The 19,339-nt window shown below is 40.9% G+C and overlaps 1 protein-coding gene across 2 annotated transcripts in view; it reads left to right on the top strand.

The window, feature by feature from the left end:
- The window catches only part of snd1 (staphylococcal nuclease and tudor domain containing 1), a 162,498-nt gene that overhangs the window by 116,472 nt on the left and 26,687 nt on the right, over positions 1 to 19,339 (top strand). For both annotated transcript variants that reach the window (XM_070928689.1, XM_070928688.1), the window contains exon 18: positions 7,694 to 7,835. In XM_070928689.1, coding sequence (XP_070784790.1) covers positions 7,694 to 7,835 — 142 coding nt within the window. The remainder of the gene's footprint in view (positions 1 to 7,693; positions 7,836 to 19,339) is intronic.

Genomic DNA, 19,339 nt, shown 5'->3' with positions numbered 1-19,339 from the left:
CTCCATCCCTCTTCTGCTTTCCCTCTTTCCCCTCAGTGTTTGGCTTGGGACATGAAAGTGGACACCTATTTTCTAATATTCTTATTTAAGAGGATTAGGATTGATTGGGTTCCAGTGGTGGGCAGTGTATCCAAGAGTTGAACTCCACAGTCAGTGTAGCCTCAGCTTGAACCTAGATCTTTGTTTTGTTTTTGTTTAATCTGTAATTGGAAGAAATCAGAACCCAGAAACCGTACATGGAGTCCAGTGTTTGTTTTGTTTTCCTTGTGATGAATCCCCAATACAAAACTATAATTTATTATCTTATTATTTTTTCTTGCTGCTTTACAGCTGCTGCTTTTCTGCTATACAGATAAAAATGTTATAAAAAAAAAGAATTGCCTCTGGAATTCTTTGTATGTTTGTGTTAAACCAATTGCCTCCGCAAACATGATATACTGGTGTTCAGTTTTTACAGCTTGTCAAATAGGCCTGTGTACAACTGACATGTTTTGTTACCGTGTCCACGTGTGTGTCCTTGCAGGCTCATAAGCATCGTACTATATTAGCCCACTGTGGCAGGAGCCATGTTGCTTCCACATCGTAGTTCAGCCTGGACCAATTCTTCCCAAGGCCACGACTGTGCCTCTGTGCACATACATGTTTGTGTGTGCTTATCCCAGTCTATATGTTTTATGATGCAAGGCTGCTATGTATTGTATCTGAATATGAGGACAGCAGGGAAGGAATGACGACTACCACTACCACTACTGCAGCAAGCCCCTCTTAGTTATCCCTCCATGACAAGGTGAGCGATCGGGGTTAATGTACCATCAACAACCCCTCTTAACCTTGAAGACAGGCATTTTAGGGGCCAGGCGGTTGCATTGGGTTAATGCCTTTTCTCTTTACTGTACAAGAGCGATTGGGCAACCCTGACACCTGTCACTCAACTCTCTGTCCAATCAAGATCAACAAAGACAACTTCTTTTTTTTCTACATGGAGGTTACTCAATTTGATGTGGGGGTTGTCAACAAAAGTGAAGTGGCCTCTGGTCTGTTGTGTCACAACACAGTCGATAAACCAAAGTAGGGGACCCTGGTAGCCCGCCTGTCAGTCAGTCAAGCTGTGTGGTACCTTTTATCAGCTCTGAGGATTTACCTGACACCAACCCCTCGTCACATCAGTTATTGGCAGGGAGTCATATTGGTTTGAAAAGCCAGAGTTGAAAAAGAAACATATGCACTCAGCAGCAAAGAGGAAGAAAGACGAGTTATTTTTCTTTGATGTATATTTTTATTGAAATGGCCACATGGAGAATATTAGAAAGAATATAGAAAGCTTTTTTTTATTTTGTAAAGGGTGATTTTCTCACTGACAGCCCCTCATAACATCACATTTAGTAAACAATTACAGCACTACCTGTATTTTTAAATGTAACCGTTCATCAGCCATTAACAATTCACCTGTTTATCAAGGGCAGCATGTAAATATTAATCATTGATGATAACAACAACAAGCTGCTCTACTGAAATGGTCATATAACTTGTTGTTGTCATTTCTTGTCTTTAAGATCTCTTTGGTTTTGATTCTAATGCTTGAGAACTCTTTAACACTACAATATTTGGCCCTTAATAGAATATATATTCTGTAAGTAAATGCTGTCTCTCTACTACTACGAAAAATCATGATTTTAGATAAAGCTCCTATGACTTAAAGAAGAGGCAGCGTAATCATAGAAGCTATGATATGGCAGATTGCCCCTCAGTGAAGCAATCGTCCGTCTTGTTGATCATTCTCTGCCTCTAATGGTTTAGTCAATACAGACAACATCGTAGAGCATCAGGAAATCCAGGGTCGTCCACCTCTCTGCCACGCCAACGCGTCCCACTCATTAACGTGACTCCAATGCAGATTTCTAATGAGCTCTTTCTCACTTTGTATGCCAGTCAGATGTTTTTCTTGAGCTCGTTGTAAATCACAGGGACCACTTTTGTACATAATGTCATGGAGGATATACACGTATAAGGTAGCACTTTGTGTTCTACTACATTGAGTACCAGAGGGATTGAATTACAGCAAAAATAGTTCAGGCAGTATTCATGTAAATATGAATACTTTACTGACTTTCCAATACTTCCCTTTGATAGAAGATATGCTATTGTATTGTTGTATGTGTGAAGCTCACCCACATAGCATCTAAACTGGATAAAATGAATCATAAGTAAATGTGGTCCCTTTCTGTTCTTATGTGTAGCTTTAAGCCTTTTGATGTGAGCTTCTAAAAAAAAAAGGCTATAAGTGAACATGGAGAGACAAAAGAGAAAAATGTGCCCTCGATTGAATTAATTAACCATTCTCTCTAAAGGGGATTCATCAGGGATATAATAGTGGCTAAATTGATTTACAAAGTGCACTTTTATGAATAACATGCTCCTATTGATTTAAATTGTTCTCCAAGTGTGATTGGGTAATGAATTAACAATGAAACTATGAAAGTATCCCATGTAGGAAGAGACACCACTCTATATTACTCCCTATTCTGGCTAGTTTGTGACTGCGTTGTTTCAGAACGACACAAGTTTGATCACGAGTTGCGAGGGCTGAGAAACCTCGTCCACTGCAGTACGGGAAGACAGGTTAATGAGGAATTGTGAAGACGGACTGTATTTAGAGTCTTGCTCGTAATGTTCTTTTCAAGGAGCACTCTCTTCTGAGTGTGACAGATTAATCATAAGATGGGGCGTAACATGCTCTTAATTTCATAGGAGAGCAAAAATAAGACATTTTCTCAAATCATAGAAAACTTTTTCACAGTTTTAGAGATTCAGTTCAAAACAACTTGTAAACCAGATTTGAATATTAGAGATATGAGTCAGTTTTTCTCTTAACAGTTAGAGGTTTAAACCAAACCCTTGTCTTTTTTAAAATATAAATTTGGGCACTTGCCTGCTAACAAAGTACATAGAGTGTACTTTAGGTAGCAGTGGCGATTTTTGTATCAACAGACCATACACACACACACACTACTAGAATTGACACACTGCCACCTTTAATCAGTGTTCAAACCAGCCCTCACCCCCTCGTTTTGGCACTACATGTGTGTTCAGTCATCCATCTGTCTGTGTATTCATCCACCTGTGCTTGTATGTGTGTATCTATGAATACAGCACAATTGCTTAGTCTTTCTAGGCTGCGCGCTCTTCATCAAATTAGAGATATTCAGACAAATCGGCACTAAGCTAATCAGTGTCCCACTTGACTCTCCAAAGCAGAGCTGCAGTTACCAACTGTCAAAGAGCTTCTCTTCCATCAGCGAGGTATCTGGTGTGCCAGGTTGAGAAATAAAGACTCTCTACCAGTGAATTGCTGCAATAATTTGGCTATAACCAGGTATTTCTACTTCAGGGTGAGGCATTTAGCATCAAGGTTCCACTTGTTTAAGAAACCAATTTGGCTGTTGAAAGTTACAGTGGCTGGTGTCAGTTTGTCATAATCTTTCTAAACAGAAAATATTTTTCAGTTGTTAGCTGTTATTGCAGAGAATCGGATGACAAAGAGATTGACTGAAGCAGTAAGATCATTGAGGTTTAGCAAGAGAAAGGAAGCGGGGGAACAGAAGGTTAAGAGAATGAAAGGCAGAGGAGAAGAAAAGAAAGCAAAATTTGCAAAATGGAACAGACCTTGTCCTAACCACACATGCTTGAATACACTTCTTTCTGCCTTTTCCATGTGATTCTGATAATCACCATGTGCAGCAATAGAGCAACGTTGCCCCATCACATTACCCCACTGGACTCACTTGGGTGTAAGTGTGTTTTGTCATTGAGGAGTTGTGAAGGTCAGCCTAACCTGCCATCTCTCTCAGCTTGGCCTCCATTATTAGGACTTCTTGTCCTTTCAGTCCAAGCTTAATGGCCTGCCGCTTTGTCCTTTTTCCCATCTATATTTCTATCTCTCTCTTCTCTTCCCCTCTCTCGCTCTTGCTCACTCATTGTCTCTGGCAGCTTGGTGGCTCTTGCGTCTGGCTGCAGTTGCAGAGCAGCAGAAGCAGCAGTCACATACCTGCATTCAAGTGGAACAAACAGGATGGTTGGCTGCTCACGGAAGGTCATCAGCCGTAGGCACTGTGTGTGTGTGTTTATTTTTGCTTTAAAAAGAGATGAAGCTCTACAGTGTTTCTAATAGTGCACTCAGAGACAATGCAAAACAAATGTTCATCTTGCTGTTATCACACTGACCACTTTTAGCAGTCTTGGCCACATCATTGTTAGTCTATTGGCTATTTGTAGCTGTTTACTATGACAACTATGAAATGTGTGTGTGAGTGATAGCTTTTACTCAGTGATTACAACTACCTCAAGTCATTTTTCACCAGGCTTTCTTCTGGAACTGAAATCATGCAAAACTGGAATCTTCTCTTAGAGATTTCTGCCTGCCTTTTCAACTTGGGTGTACACAACATAAGGTCAATTTGTGCCGCTTATGTCATGAGTATTTTTTTTTCAGCTTCAGGTCTGTTTTCTTCTGTTTTACGTGCATAACTACAGTGATTGTGTATTGCCAAAACGTGGGTAACCTACAGTCAATACTGTGCCTGAACGCATCATGTGTATATCCAGAAGGAGGACTAAAGCTGCTGCTGCTCTACTAACTCATGCTATGCCTCCTGTGTAGACACAATGTTAGCCGCGATTCACACATGCAGCTACAAAGAGAGTGGAAGAAGAAGCAGCAGGATGTCCGTCATTTTCAGTGGAAACCTGCTATGCAAGGAGGCAATGTCAGAGGTGTGAAGATGCAAAACATTTTGCAAAGGTCCAGTAGCGCACTGGTTGACAACTCAAATGAAGCAGTAGCCCTTATGTTAGTTGCAATGGGGAACAAATGCACAGCAGTTTACAACTGCCTACACACAGAGTCAGAGCTAGATATGTAAATTACACGAGAACAAAATGGACGTTTACACCTACCTGAAAAAATCCGGTTTGAATGAGAGGCCGGAGACTACTTGCCTCTTTGTATCCGTTTTTTTGAATGTACTGTTGGAGCAAATCGGTACCTGCTCGCCTCTTTTCATTGACCTTGTATGTATCTGTGTAACCTCTAAATTTCAGTTAAGCAGTGTCTTCTACATGTAGTGCTTCAAAGAGAACTTTCAGTGGCGAGGCAAATGTGTTTTTCTATCCGTCAATGTACCTGTCTTGTCACTGTGACAGCCACACTCAACACAAGGTCAGAGGTCAACAGGATGCCATGTGGCTGTGCTTGATGTCCAATCCCACCATAAGCCCACCCACTTGCTAGCACCCTAAAGGTGCCGCAGTGATGGCCACCAGGCTAATGAATGGGGACAGTCTAATCTTTGTAATCCCTAATTGGTGTTGCAGGTTTGATTAAAAGCCAAGCCATGTCAGCTCAATTGCAATGTGGGAAGCATGTTTATTACCAGACACTGTGTATTCCCGCATTTGTGACTGTGCATATAATGTGTGCATATGGGCTGTATATGAGCTAATAATGCACACGCCTGTCTAATGCTGAAGAAAAAAAAATCCTGGTTGATCTCTGGGTTTACGAAGCGTGGCTGCATTTTCTGTCTTCATTAACCTTGCTCGCCCCCAATCCCCAGCATTTCTACCTGCTTTCTTTCCCCCTTCTTTCCCTCTTCTTTTCCTTCTCTTCTCCAGCTATTTTCTTTTTTCTTTTTCTTTTTTTGCAGCGGTTGCGGGATGAATAATTGAATGTAATTGGGTAGTATGACCCCATCTTTTGTTAGCAGGTAGGCAGGGCAGCAGCGCTCAGTTCTTCTATCACTTGTTTCATGGGAAACAGTTGGAAGCATTTCTTCCATGGTTATGATATTGTTGTTTTTATTCCTCCAAATCTCATTCACCAATTTCTCCATCGCTTACACACACACACAGTTCACGTCTGTAAGACTCTTGCCACTGTACATCACCACATCAATGAGGTAAAAGGATAATCTTAGCATGCTGAAGAGCCAGCATATTAAAAAAAAAAGCCTCGGGTATGATTAACTAAGCCTTAACACTAGCGTAGCTCTGCAGATGAGCTAAGGCAGAGTGAAAAAATGACAACACTAAAACTAGCTAATCTAATTAGCTCGATGATACCATGCAGTTAAATAATTAGCCAGAACCTAATTGGCTAATATCACTGCGCTGTTGAAAAAATCTGTCTGCCACTTTTCCCTCTCTTTCTGTAACCTTTAAAAGTAAACACTTCCCAAATAGCCTGCAGAAATGAACAGTAACAAGCTGTGCTGCTGCTGCTGCTGCTGCTGCTGCTGCTGCACAAGAAGTTGGAGCACTGTGAAGCTCGGTTGCACTTTTTGACTTTTCAGTTCCCCGCCCATCTTGACTCCCTGTGTTCTCCTTGTACATCTCCTCGCAGTTGATTAGTTTGCTTTCATCCTGACCATCCTGTGTTGGTGCACGTGCTTAATACTATTACTGTACTCAGAGCTGTATACAAACATGCAGTATTCAAGTCTTGACAACCACCCACTCTTTTTTTCCGCATCCCTTGCACTCTGTAAACACACACACACACACACACACACACACACACACACACACACACACACACACACACACACATCTACTAACATCCATGCAGTTTGATATGTGGCCCAAGGCAAAGCACTTCTCCCTAATGAGCCTCCTGCCCTCTGTTTCTCCTGGGGAGCCGAAAGAGAACTAACCTTGATGCAGCATAGAAAGGATGTAACCTGCTTACATACACACACATACACAAACTGCTATGCTTGTGAGAAATCTCATTGACTGCATTATTTCCAACACAACATGCATGATGAACCTCAATCTTAATCTTAACCTAATTCTAACTTGAACACTTAACCCAAGACTGAACCCTAAAACGGCCCTGTGAAGAAATGAGGACTGGCCAAACTGCCATCACTCTAAAGGTCTAAATCTCAAGAATAGATAGAAGTGCAGGAACACACGCGTGAATGGCCTGACTATGCAACTATGTTTACAGAGTCTGCTGTGTTTTAGCATCCATTTTGAGTCTTGATTGAATCTGATATCATTTGGCTTCTTTTACCATGAGAATCATTCAGGCTCCATGACAACCATTATTACTTTCTGTGGGGGATTGTTAGACCAGTGAATTGATATATTACCTTTTCTATTATTACTCAAATAAGGTCTTTTTTATTATCTGTTCTGATTTGAAACATTCATCATCAGGGGGGTTCAGAAAGCGTTGGTAGAAACTATATCACATGTTGGTAGCATCATGGGTTTGAGTTTCGTCCAAGATATAAAGAATGTTGATTTGACAATGATCAAGTAACATGTCACCATGCCTGGTATGTCAGTATGATATTATGGTCTCTTTCATTATTCTGATGCTCTCATAAATATGTGACCAAATCAGTCATTAGCACAAAATATGTGAATCATTATGTCACAAGTGGATGGAGAAAAAAAAAAAAAATTAGTGGCTGGACTTATCAAGGAGACATTCCTAGGGTTATCATCCCATCATTACTTTGACTCATGTTCTGCCACACACAATCTACTGTCCTTATTTATGTTTTTTTCCCCTCAAATTATACATAGAATAAGTAATAAGTACTTTGGCACCATGTTTGTATTGCAGAGGTCTGGTATTCATTGCAGCCATTGACCTGTCTCTATCACCTGTTTGTGTGTATTGTAGATCTGGGCCAATTATGAGGAGAAACCAGTTGAGGAGGTCGTGCACATGACGGAGGAGAAAGAACGAGTGCCCAACTACAGAGCAGTATACGTCACTGAAATCAGCGACACCCTGTACTTCTACACCCAGGACGTAGAGACAGGTAACTTGAGTTTGTGTGCGTGCAAGAATGTGTGAATGACTTAATGAAAGAAACATTTAATTATAAGCATAAGTTTTCCAGTTACAATTGGAAGTTTCCAAGATTTGACGCAGAATACCTGGGTAGATCAAATGTCAGTTAATAAAAGTTTTTCATCATCCTATGAAATCCTACACAACATACCACCATCTACAATCTCGCCACACAGAGGTGCGAGCGAGGTCTTTTTATTCCCTTTTAACACCACACTTTATGAATGACAATTATCTCTACCACTCTGACATTCACCTCATCCCTTGCTGCAGCATCCCTCCCACCAGCGGAGACAAAACAAAGGACGTCCTACTTGTTATTACTACTGAATGACAGGAATAAATCACGCCACCCCCTCTTGTCACCAGTGACAGGGGGAGGAAAGGAGAGAAAAGTTTGGAGATGGGAAAACTAACAATCCCTGGTATTCCCGCATGACTGCTCCCTCTGACAAGCACTGTTTGCGTCTGCATACAGTATGTGTGTGTGTGTGTGTACACAACACCTCCCCCTATTCTGTTTTGTGGGTTACAGTCCGTCTTTTAGGTTCTATACTTAATGGGCCATCCTCTGCAATATCAAAATCAAGGTGTGTGTTTATGTATACATATGTATCTGTGTTTAATTACAGGCGCATACACACAGCAGTTTGTTGTCAGCAAGTTGGCAACAGTAACAGCTTATGTTTAGGTTACAATTCGCTGAGCAATGCTCAGAGTAGTCAATATTTTAAGGTCCAAATAATGAGAGAATATGAGAGATTTCTGAATCACCATCACTGTATTATGGCCCTTCAAGGGATATTAGAATTTGAATTAACCTGTCTGCGACATCTTGGATTTGGTGACTTAATTATTGTCTCAGAAACACACAGTTATGCCGAAACCTGCATTCACAAACTAGCTGGAACAGATCTGAAGCATGCATGCCAATCACTTTCCCTTCATCGGCTGCCAGTTTGTGTGTGGGAGCAGTACAGGATGCGGAGGTCTTCCTCTCACAGCGGCCTCCCACATCTGGCTTCACTGGCAGTCGACTATCAGAGGCCATGAAATTGACTTTGGCCACCTCTTAATTTGCCTCACTGCCGTAATTAATTAATTTGCCTTCATTTACTGCCAATCTGAGCCTGAGCATCACTCACACCATAATAATCCAATCACATATGAGTGTGGAAAGCATTTGGCCCTCAATTGTTCTTTTGAAGGCTCCCTCCCTTTTCTTTCCTCCACCGTTCCTTGAAACCTCCAAGTGTTGCTCAAACAAACTGCTATTCATCTTCTTGCCAAGAGCTGCAGATTCAAATCTAAAGCCCTTACACCTCCTCTGGCTACTTTAGCTCCACTCCCCTTCATTCCAAAGTCGGGAGTGATGTCGAGGTTATGTGCAAGGTTTTATCACTGATCAGATTCATGTGTCACTGTGAAGAGGCTGAAACGTACAGTACATGGCACATGTTAACCCAAAGCTAAGGTTAATGCCTTCAGCATCACTTACTGTCAGCAGGGAAAATGTACAAGCGGAATGTGGAGTGGAATTTTTTTCCTATGTTGTGGAATATCTAAGGGAGTTGGAGTTGCAAGGGCTTTTGGGAAACAGGTAGTTCTTGAGCTTTTTATTTCTCATATATTCCTTATATCTATAAGGGACCTGGGGAAACAGCAAGATGCAAAGCATTTACAACTTTTTCTTAGTAACAACTTAAGTGTTGCATTTAAAGAAATTGTACACAAACTGCATTTTTTATATTGCTGCTCTCAGTGTATTTTGACAGGAGAGCTGTGAGTTATTTAATCTTTTCTCATATAAAGGCTTGATTTTAGATGATCCAGCAATGCTGGGGCCTTTTTATTTATTTATTTTTCCCTTTAATTGGCCCGTGTTCTTCCACCAAGAGGCTTACGTGCTAGTAAAAAAAAAAAAAAAAAAAAGTGTTATTCTCAGCAGGGAGGTAAAACCTGACCAGTCCTCACCCCCTGCCTCCCTCTCCTCATCTCCCTCTCTATCACGTTGTTTGCCCCTCCCCGCCTTCCTCCATCTCTTTTTCCTCCCTTCGTCTCTTTCATTTTCGCTGACGCTTCCTCAAAGCTACATTAAGTCATACCAGCCCCTTGAAGAGCACATCAAAGTGTTAGAGCCTGTAAAATCATACAAGCTGAGTGCTTTGCAATATCATTACATGTTCCACCCCCCCCTCTCCCTCTCTCTTCCCTTTCCCTTAAATTCTGAAGTGAAGGAATTTATATACTCAGATAAGCTTGGAAGCAGAGGCCGAATTTCATAAATATGCTTGTGATTGCAACTGATGACAACAAAACACTTCACATAAACAATAGATGGTTATAATGTGTGTACCACAATTTACGATCCAAACCATATGAAATAGATGTTCATCTTCTGTATATGTTATGATTGTTCTCATCCCATACCAATTAACCTATACTGTTGGACTGTTCACTACCACAACACCTAGCCATTTTCTCCTCCTTTTACTGGCTAAGATCAGAGTCAAAATTCAGTCACTGTTTTTTGGCAGCCACTGCCAGCACTCCATTTGCCAGATGGAGCAAACACTTTCATTGAGTACTCCTTGACCATCCTTGAGGTATAGCACACTTACGACATGGAGTGCAAGCCTAACTGGCTCTCCCCTGGTCTTGCTCTCACCTGATGTTCAGTTTGGAACAAGCCTCATTGAACGTAACTTGAACGAGAGAATAAAACAATAACGCCACGGCTTTGCTTTCATAATGCCCATAATGATGATAGGTGCGAGCCCATTTATTTAACTTCAATAATCTACAGCTTTTATTGTGGGTGTAAATCATGAAAGGTAGGTGTATTTATAGAAACAAAAATGATTAAAATACAGCTGGGACTGGCAGAGTCATTTTTCTGTCTGCAGTTAAGCAGCCATTTGTTTCAACCGTTGCTTCAATATGATAAGATGAACTTAATTGATTCGACGTAGGGAAATTAAAGTGTCACAGCAGCGAGAGGAGAACAAAAAGCAGTGAAATATTCCAGGTAGAAGGATAATCAACAATAAGGTGCATGGGGTATAAATGTGTTTTATAATATTAAAAGAAAAACAAATACAAATTGTAGCTCAGTGAGAATGTCTTAAGGTAGAATGGGTCAATAAATAGCACCATATATAGAAGACAACTTTAAGCAGAAGAAAGAATGATGCAGGTTGACATTACAATTGATGGATGCATGTATAGTTTGAGGCAGATGGCAGCAGATAGTGTAATGTAGTAACAATGAGCAAGCCAGCAGCTCAAGATACGAGATGTTGTAAGTATAGAGTAAGTAAGTGGACAATACATCTGTTACAGTAGAATAAAGATGAAGAAGGTGAAAAAAACATTATAAAAACAGGAGGTTTACAGACATTAATTTCGCATAGATGCTGTCCGAACGCTGTGAAAGTTGTGGCTATCTACGGTACGCATTTATTTATTTATTGTGCTCTGCTCAGGCCAGTGGTGATTGAAGTCCATACAGCTGTTGCACTTAAATGAACATGCGTAGGCCCATGAAATAATGTTTATGCTGTTATCTTCTAAGTGATTCTTATACATTGCAGAGAAAATGCAGTTTATAATATCTTTTATTCTCTGGGGGTCCTAAGTGCTCTGTATTTTACCCCTTTTCCCATTTTAATTATTCACATTTAATTACATTTAAGTGCGGCTTTTTTTTATATATATGGATATCTTTACACAAGCTTGATAAGTGATTAATTTCACGTAAGGAATGTTTTTTTCCAAGTCACTGAGAAGCTTGAGGGCTTGCACTCTTTAATCCTTAGTTTATTTTAAGGGTCTTTATCTGTTGTATGCGTTTATCTCTCATTGTCTCACTTCTCTCCCCGCACACATTGTCTCTTCCTCGTACTGCTTTCTCTCTTTTTTCTCTCCCTTTGTGTTTGTTGCCCTCTCTCCGGAGGCTATATGTAATTACTGTCAGAGGGGGACCTGCATAGATCGGTGTGACCTTGGACACTAAAAGACAGAGGCCACTCCAGGCACAGGGGGAGGAAGTGACTCTGCGCTGTACACTGTTGTTGCTTTGCCACTATGCTGGAGAGTCGACATAATTAAAAACTTGCTAAATATAGCCCTGAAGTCTTTATGGGTGTATAGCCATAATGGCTGCACCCTGAGTATTGGATGCTCTGTCACTTTGTTGTTTTTTTTTTTTTAAATCAAAGACATTAAGTACAGGAGTATTAGCTTCCCTAAAATCTCATATCTGTGCCCCAATTCCATAGTACATTTTAGTTTAGGAAGGTTTCCAATAGAGCTAAAAGGATAAATATGTCGGCTGATAAGTAACAAATAATTGCAGTATAGCAAAGATATATTTGATATCATTTAGAAACAGTGTCACGGTTATGTAGTTTGTCCACCAAAGAGACAACTCAAATGTCAATATTGGTATTGGCCAAAAAATGTATTATCGATCAGCTCGTTTTAAATTTGTAGTGTGTTTTTATACCGGAAAAGTGACAAAATGAAATATACTCAAAATAGTTTAAATGCATTAAGAGCGTTAAAGAACATTCTTGACTTTGGAAACAGATGTAAATATGTAGATGTAGACAAAGAAAGGTCTTAAGGTCTACCTACTAGCTTTTGCCTGCTAGCTTTCAACTACATTTCGTGGTCTTCCTCAGCGGTAGGAGTTTGTTCAGTTGTCATAGGGATAGCTCGGTGGTCATCACAGGACCTAAGCATGGAACTTAAATCAACTGAGCTATCCCTATGGCATACTGTACTTTATCTGCTTAGGAGGACCATGAGATGGTGTTGAACACCTTGGAAAAACTAGCAAACTAGACGGAATGTACTCAGAATGCAAATCCACATAATTTTGAGTGTACTATTGGAATATGCACACTGTGATGCAGCTATAGTATGGACTTAATTACCATTGGGCCTTACCGTATTTCCATTTCCTGTGTATGAGTTAGTTACAACACTCAGACATGTTGCATCCAGCCTGCACGGGCTATCTTGGCGTACAGACTGTATCACTGGGCAACTTTCCTACAGGGTTTTCTTTGCCTAGCTAGAAGCCTCCCCCTGATTTGGACCTCACTCAGTTGTCACCTCCGTAGGACTGGATTGCTAGGCCGGCCACCGACCGACAAACACACATTCTCTGCCCACCGCAAGCCTCAGCTGTAGCGCGGTTGGCGGTACATCCTGTCTAATGCTTGTTTCCTGGCACCCATACAGACTTATAATGAGTGGAGTCGTTCCCCCCAACCAGGTGCCACTCCGTCCACATTATTCACACTTCTACCTTTTACACACAGCAGCTGTTCATCACCTAATGATGCTGGACCCAGCTACTGATGGAGCAAGGCAGGCAGGGAGCTGTTCTCTCTCTGGCTACACTTCAAACCAGGCCCTTTTCTGTCTTTTGAAATTGAATTCTATTACTTTGAGATGTTATGTTTCAATCTCAGTTCCTCCTGGGCTTGTTTTCTTTACTGTCAATTGAGAATGTTCATGTTGGTGTGTTTACTTGTTCCCTCTTTGTGTTGGTTTCCTCTTTAATGTATGCTGTCCCACACAATGACATCTTCAGCCAATATGGCCTCCCTACAGTGATCTACCACTACCACAGCATCAGTATCTTTCTTTTCAAGTCCAAGTCTATATTAAGTGGAGGCAACTTGCCACAGTCACACTGGTATTCAGGGTGCTGATTTCAATAAGAGGACATGAGTAGCACTATTACTGTAGCATATCATATTGATCAGGGTGAGTGGCCCGCTAATTGGATGTCATGTCAAGACAGCCAAGTGATGATTACTTTATACAATAGAGCTTAATAAAAAACAAGGGTGCACATTTAGAATTGGTCGTCACAACGCTGCCTGCACTGTTTTTTTTTTATTTTATTCCCCTTTTGGATGAAACATCTTTCCGCGGCACTGTGGGCATCAAGCCAAAGTCAGTCAGGGGTTGAGATAATTAACTCCTACGCCAGCACGTTATGAAACCACATTTTTTTTCAAAAGCATTCGAGAAAGTAATTTTTTGTTAATCATGTGAGTTCTTTGTTGAACAGTCTAATTAAAACAATGAAGTAAAGGAACTAATTGTGTAACGGAAAAATTAACTCAGATTTCAGACAAAAGAAATGCGGCAAAGGGCTAAATGTGACAATTGCATTCATGATTATGTTGAAAAGTTTAATGGCCCCATCAAATTCAGGGAGAATGGCTTTAATTACTATACTGTATCTTCCAATGTGGAGTGCAATCATCTTAAAGCTAAAACTGCTTGTCTATAACGCCATATTGGTGTTATTTTCAAATTCAAGCTAAATAAAATTTGTTGCCATCTAAATGATTAGAGCACTTCTTTCTGAGAAAATTCACCCAGATGTATCTTTGTCCATCAGTCATGTTTTATTCAGCTGAAGTGTGTACAAGGCCTTGTTGTGGTGGCATCAACCATATACCTCCAGTGAACAAAGTAACCAAGCAGGTGAATGAAAGTTGCAGTATAGACGGAGCAGCCGATGCCGCAGTTTTTCACTTTCCTAGCTCCCTGCCACTGCAGCAGATGCAATATTTAGAGGTCAGACCCTGCCCGGATGATCTCCCCCCTCCCAAGGCATTCATTATTAAATCAGATACGCAACTTAGCTTCTAAAAGGTCAGCTCACCTGTCGTTTTGAGGCGGGGTGCTTTTGATTCTCAGGCGGAAAATAAGCGTCTTGATCCGCGTTCTTCACTATCCTAGCGAGCATGATTTGCAGTAATGTCAACTTCTGGGTCTGTTACCGAAAGCTGAATGGCTGAATTACACTTTTCACAGTTGTGAGCCACTTATAGGTCCAAGTGGGGTCCCCCCGGTCCTCTTCCCCAAATGTTGCACAGGGCCATCTTGTGAATATATTTGGACTACTCACAATCAAAACAGGGCATTATCTGCAGTCAATGAGGTTCGACAGGTGGCAGAGAGAGGAGCAGGAGAGACTGATGCAAAAGGAGAGCCACAGATGCTGTCTCTGTTTAGATTTTTCAGTGATGGCTTTTCCAATTACAGAAACGGTAATTTGCTGTAAAAGGCTCCAGACTGCCGGGAAGGGTAGAATGGAACAGGGTAATTGGTGGTGGTGGTGGGGTATTGCATGAGATATAATCCATATCACTCTCCAGTGGGAGTGGAGCAGCATTAGTCAAGCAGGGGGATCATTTGTTTTTTATAGAGGCCTCCCTCAACGCTCTGCAGATGCTGACACCACTTTAAACATCACTTAGGAATGGGAGTAAATGGCCTCCCTCCCTGTCACACTGTGTCTTCAGAAAGTGTACAAATGTACCCGGGTGAGCTCCAGCCCTTTGTTGACCAACCACAGGGGGCATTAGACTCATAACAGCTGTGTGTTGCTCACACACACACAAAATACAGGCCTCCCAAGCCAGTACATACTATACCGAGCCTATGTTTTTGTTGTTTGTCAGTGTGGCCTTTTACCTTTTGAAGTATTGCTTGCATGTCCTGAAACGCAGCCATTCCTCTGCCCCAGAGGATAAAGCCTGTCCAAACCTCATGCATATTTAACACTCCAAACTAACAGGTGAGCAAAAGTACAAAGCTCTGTTCAGCGACTGTGAATCTCTCAGATGGTATATTATGTCCACACAGTCTTTTGACCAGTCAGCAGGCCACACAGCGAAGCCTCTGCAGTATTTCTTTTAAGATGAGCAGGAATGTTGATGCAAAAAATATTTGTGTCCGCTTCAGTTTGTGTCTCACTCCTCTAGATGTTGCCGTCTTTATTCTTTCATAAATTATAGTCAGTTATAGCCAGGTTTATATTTCCGGATCCTCTCCTGTCGATTGTTCCCCCAGCAGGTTTTCATAGATGCACTCCACTTTGACTCTTAATTCCTTCATTCTTATATGCCAGGAAATTAGAACGCTTTCATAAGCAACCATTGCTCTCTTGGCCTCTGACTTTGTCATATTGTGATTATTTACCCTTCTGTGGTTTAATGGCTTTTGTAAACAGCTTAATAGAATTCAGTACGGCCTTGGGATGCGTAGCGAAAGGGCACATGATTCACTGTTTTCATTGGCTCTTTGTTCCCCCCTTGTCTCTGCTCACACACCGTGCGCCACAATATAATCAAATACGATCATAACCAACCTGTAAAACTGTTGTCAGTCTCTCTACCCTCTCTCTCTTTCTCCATCTTCATTGTTTTCTTGTTTTTAAGCCTAATCGTTCCCTCACTCTGCACTGGGCATTCACAATGTAATTATATATGATTTACAAACAGCTGCAGCCATAATGGTGTATAAACAAATTACAGGACGAGGGAGAAAAAACAACAGAGGAATAAAGAGATGAAGACAGAGAAATTGGCCAGCATCAGACGCAGTCAGTGGTTTGGCTCTTTTTTGGATCATCGCTTTGGCTCTCCCTTCAACACAAAATGAGCACTCACGCTCGACATGGTTTACCCCTTCTGCACGCAGATATTTAGTTTGTATTTATGCCAACATTAAATAGGAATCTGTCTCTGGAATGCAGAGCATCCTAGCTGCACTTCCCTCCTAATGTTCACATGGCAATTTAATTTATATAGCATATTTCATTACAAGGAAACTCAATGTGCTTTAGACTAAATATAAAAATATAGACATAAACATAGGTAACATAGGCAACATAAATTTAAGAATATAAGCTTAATCAATACCCAACGTACATTAAACATCACACAATCAAATAGAAACCCCTGCCTTATCACATAGCCGCACATGTAACCAAGAGAACAAGAAACTAGTGCTGCTATGGGAACACACACACACACACACACACACACACACACACACACACACACACACACACACACACACACACATACATACACACACATTCAGACAGTAATTAACCATAAGCCTGGGAGAATAGGAAAATTTTGAGTTTCCTTCTGAATGTGGTCACAGTTGTGATGGACCTCAAGCCGGCAAGGAACTTGTTTCAGAGAGCAGGACCACAGTAACTGAAGGCACCGCCACCGGACCTGGATCTAATTCTGGGTGCAGCTAGAAGACCTGACCTAAGAGGCCCGATCGGGTTATAATCAGTGAGCAAGTCAGAAATGTACCGAGGAGCCAAACCATTAAGTGCTTTATAGACCATTAGCAGGGTTTTGAAGGTGATTCTGTGTTGTACCGGGAGCCAATGGAGTGATTCCAGGACCAGAGTACTATGTTCAGATTTTCGTGTAAGGACTGTGCATTTTGAAGGAGTGGAGCCGCGCTACTGATTGTTTAGATAATCCTGCAAATAGAGCGTGTGTTGTGATATGCATATTTACACAAATATTTTTCTGACCACCCCTCTGTAGACGAGCACTCACCTGGACTTAAACCTGCACATATGGATGAGTTCCTGATACATTTGTAACCCCAAAGCCAGTTCACCGTTGTCCAAAAAGTCTGCACTGCAAATTAGACCTGTAAATCCCAACAGAGAATAATGATAATGCATGAGGCACACTCTGCATACTAAATCAAACACACCTTCCAAATGTGGACATGCACGTTGGAAAATGCTCAGAAGCACAAAGGAAATGTGTATGAATTAAAAGGTGTCCGTTCGGAAAGGTATCCGGTAAATAAGGATGTATTATATTTAACTCCTCATGTTGGTGATCCTTCAGAGTTCCACACATAGTCTGCAGTAAAAGCATCAGGAGTTGATGTGTCAACTTGAATTGAAGCTAGAAAAAAAACAGACTTTTTTTATTACAAATTGTTGTAAACATAAACCAAATTATGAAAACTGCACAGAGGGACATCAGGAGACATGGGTTTTTCTTTAAAGAAAAAAGTTGAGTAAACCAGGATTCATGTCAGACAGTGGATGGACATAGATTTATTGTTAAAGTGTGACTGGACTTGACTTGGCAGTAATTGGAGTGAATCTATGGGTCACAGCGGATCATAAATCAGCTTGTTAAAATTGCTGATCCATAACACTGCACTGTCAGTGCCCTTCGACTGCGTAACCCCAACCACAAACTATACACATTAAACCCATAGAAAAGTTACACGAGAACACACACTGAGTCCAACTTATTTTTGTCAGCCTGCAGTGAGACGTGGGAAATAACATCAAAGACAATATCAGAATCAGACAGAACAAAACAAGCTCAACAATTGTAACACATGCTGCACCAAAAATCAGGCATCAGACTGTAGAAAGTTCATCAGTGCCACATATGATATATATGGTGATATATGTTCAGGTTAAACATATTTGTCTTAGCTAACCATGGTATTTCAGTGTGTACATGTAAGATATGCATTGCAAGAACTGATCTATTTAAGGACGCATCCTAAAACCACAAATCCTGTAAACTGCAGTTATGAGTGTCTTCTTGCAGGGGGAAATGCAGCACAGTGTGGGTGCTTGAGAACATACTCTACAAACCTTGTCAGCTCTTTTTAAGAAACCAGATTGTTTTTCAGTAAAAATCTGTTAAAAACATCAATAAACCTTATTCATAGGCTAGAGATAGAATGGGATGCCTTCAGAGAATCTTCAGCTGGTTCAAAGCGAGACATCTGAGCAGGAGAAAACAGCACTAACTGTAACTGCACCTTGCCATGGAGAAAGAGGCATGATTAGGAGCAGCAGCATGACTGCACTGTAAGTTAAGTAGTAAAGCTAGCAATATGGTGGCATAGAAGAGCATTTTAGAAGACCATCTGATTTGACAGCAAGGACTTGGCTGTCAGACTTCTAACAAGCAGAGATTTGTTCAATTCATATCAGCTAATCAGGGCACTGTTCACGATGTGGCATGTTCGAATTTCTTCCCCATTTAATGTATTGCATATTAGAGCTGCACCTCCATACGGTCGCTCAATCCTGCTTTTACCCTTTACATGAATAAAGCATTTTAATTAGGTTGAGCTAAGGGGCTCCATCCATTAAAGCTTCATGTGTGTGAATATATATATATATATATATATATATATATATATATATATATATATATATATATATATATATACTTTATATAGCAGGTAGAATCATCTTAAAGCTCATGTGTCATTTATTGGGTTCTCTATGGACCCAAAGTGGAACACGGCCCAGGAACGGAAATAAATATATAAGTCGGTGTGTAAATATACCCACATGTACACACATAAATGCACACTAGTACACTCTGAGAAGGAAGGAAGGCACACACTAACTTTTTCTAATTAGATTAATAAATCAAAGAGGTGGCTGGTTGTGACGGCTGTAGCCCATTGCCATTCCAGTAAGTCTGCACCAAGCCGCCGTGGCAAAGCTGGAGCATGGAGCTCTGTGTGTGCGTGGTGTGTGTGTGTGTGGTGTGTGTGTGTGTGTGTGTGATGAAGCGAGGAGTTTGGGAAGCAATTAATCTGACATGTTTTCCAAAAACTACATTCAAA

The sequence above is a fragment of the Enoplosus armatus genome, chromosome 22 (assembly GCF_043641665.1).
Source record: "Enoplosus armatus isolate fEnoArm2 chromosome 22, fEnoArm2.hap1, whole genome shotgun sequence".
NCBI lineage: Eukaryota > Metazoa > Chordata > Actinopteri > Centrarchiformes > Enoplosidae > Enoplosus > Enoplosus armatus.
Note: the sequence above shows the minus strand (reverse complement) of the source record. Positions and strands in the feature narration are given on the sequence as shown.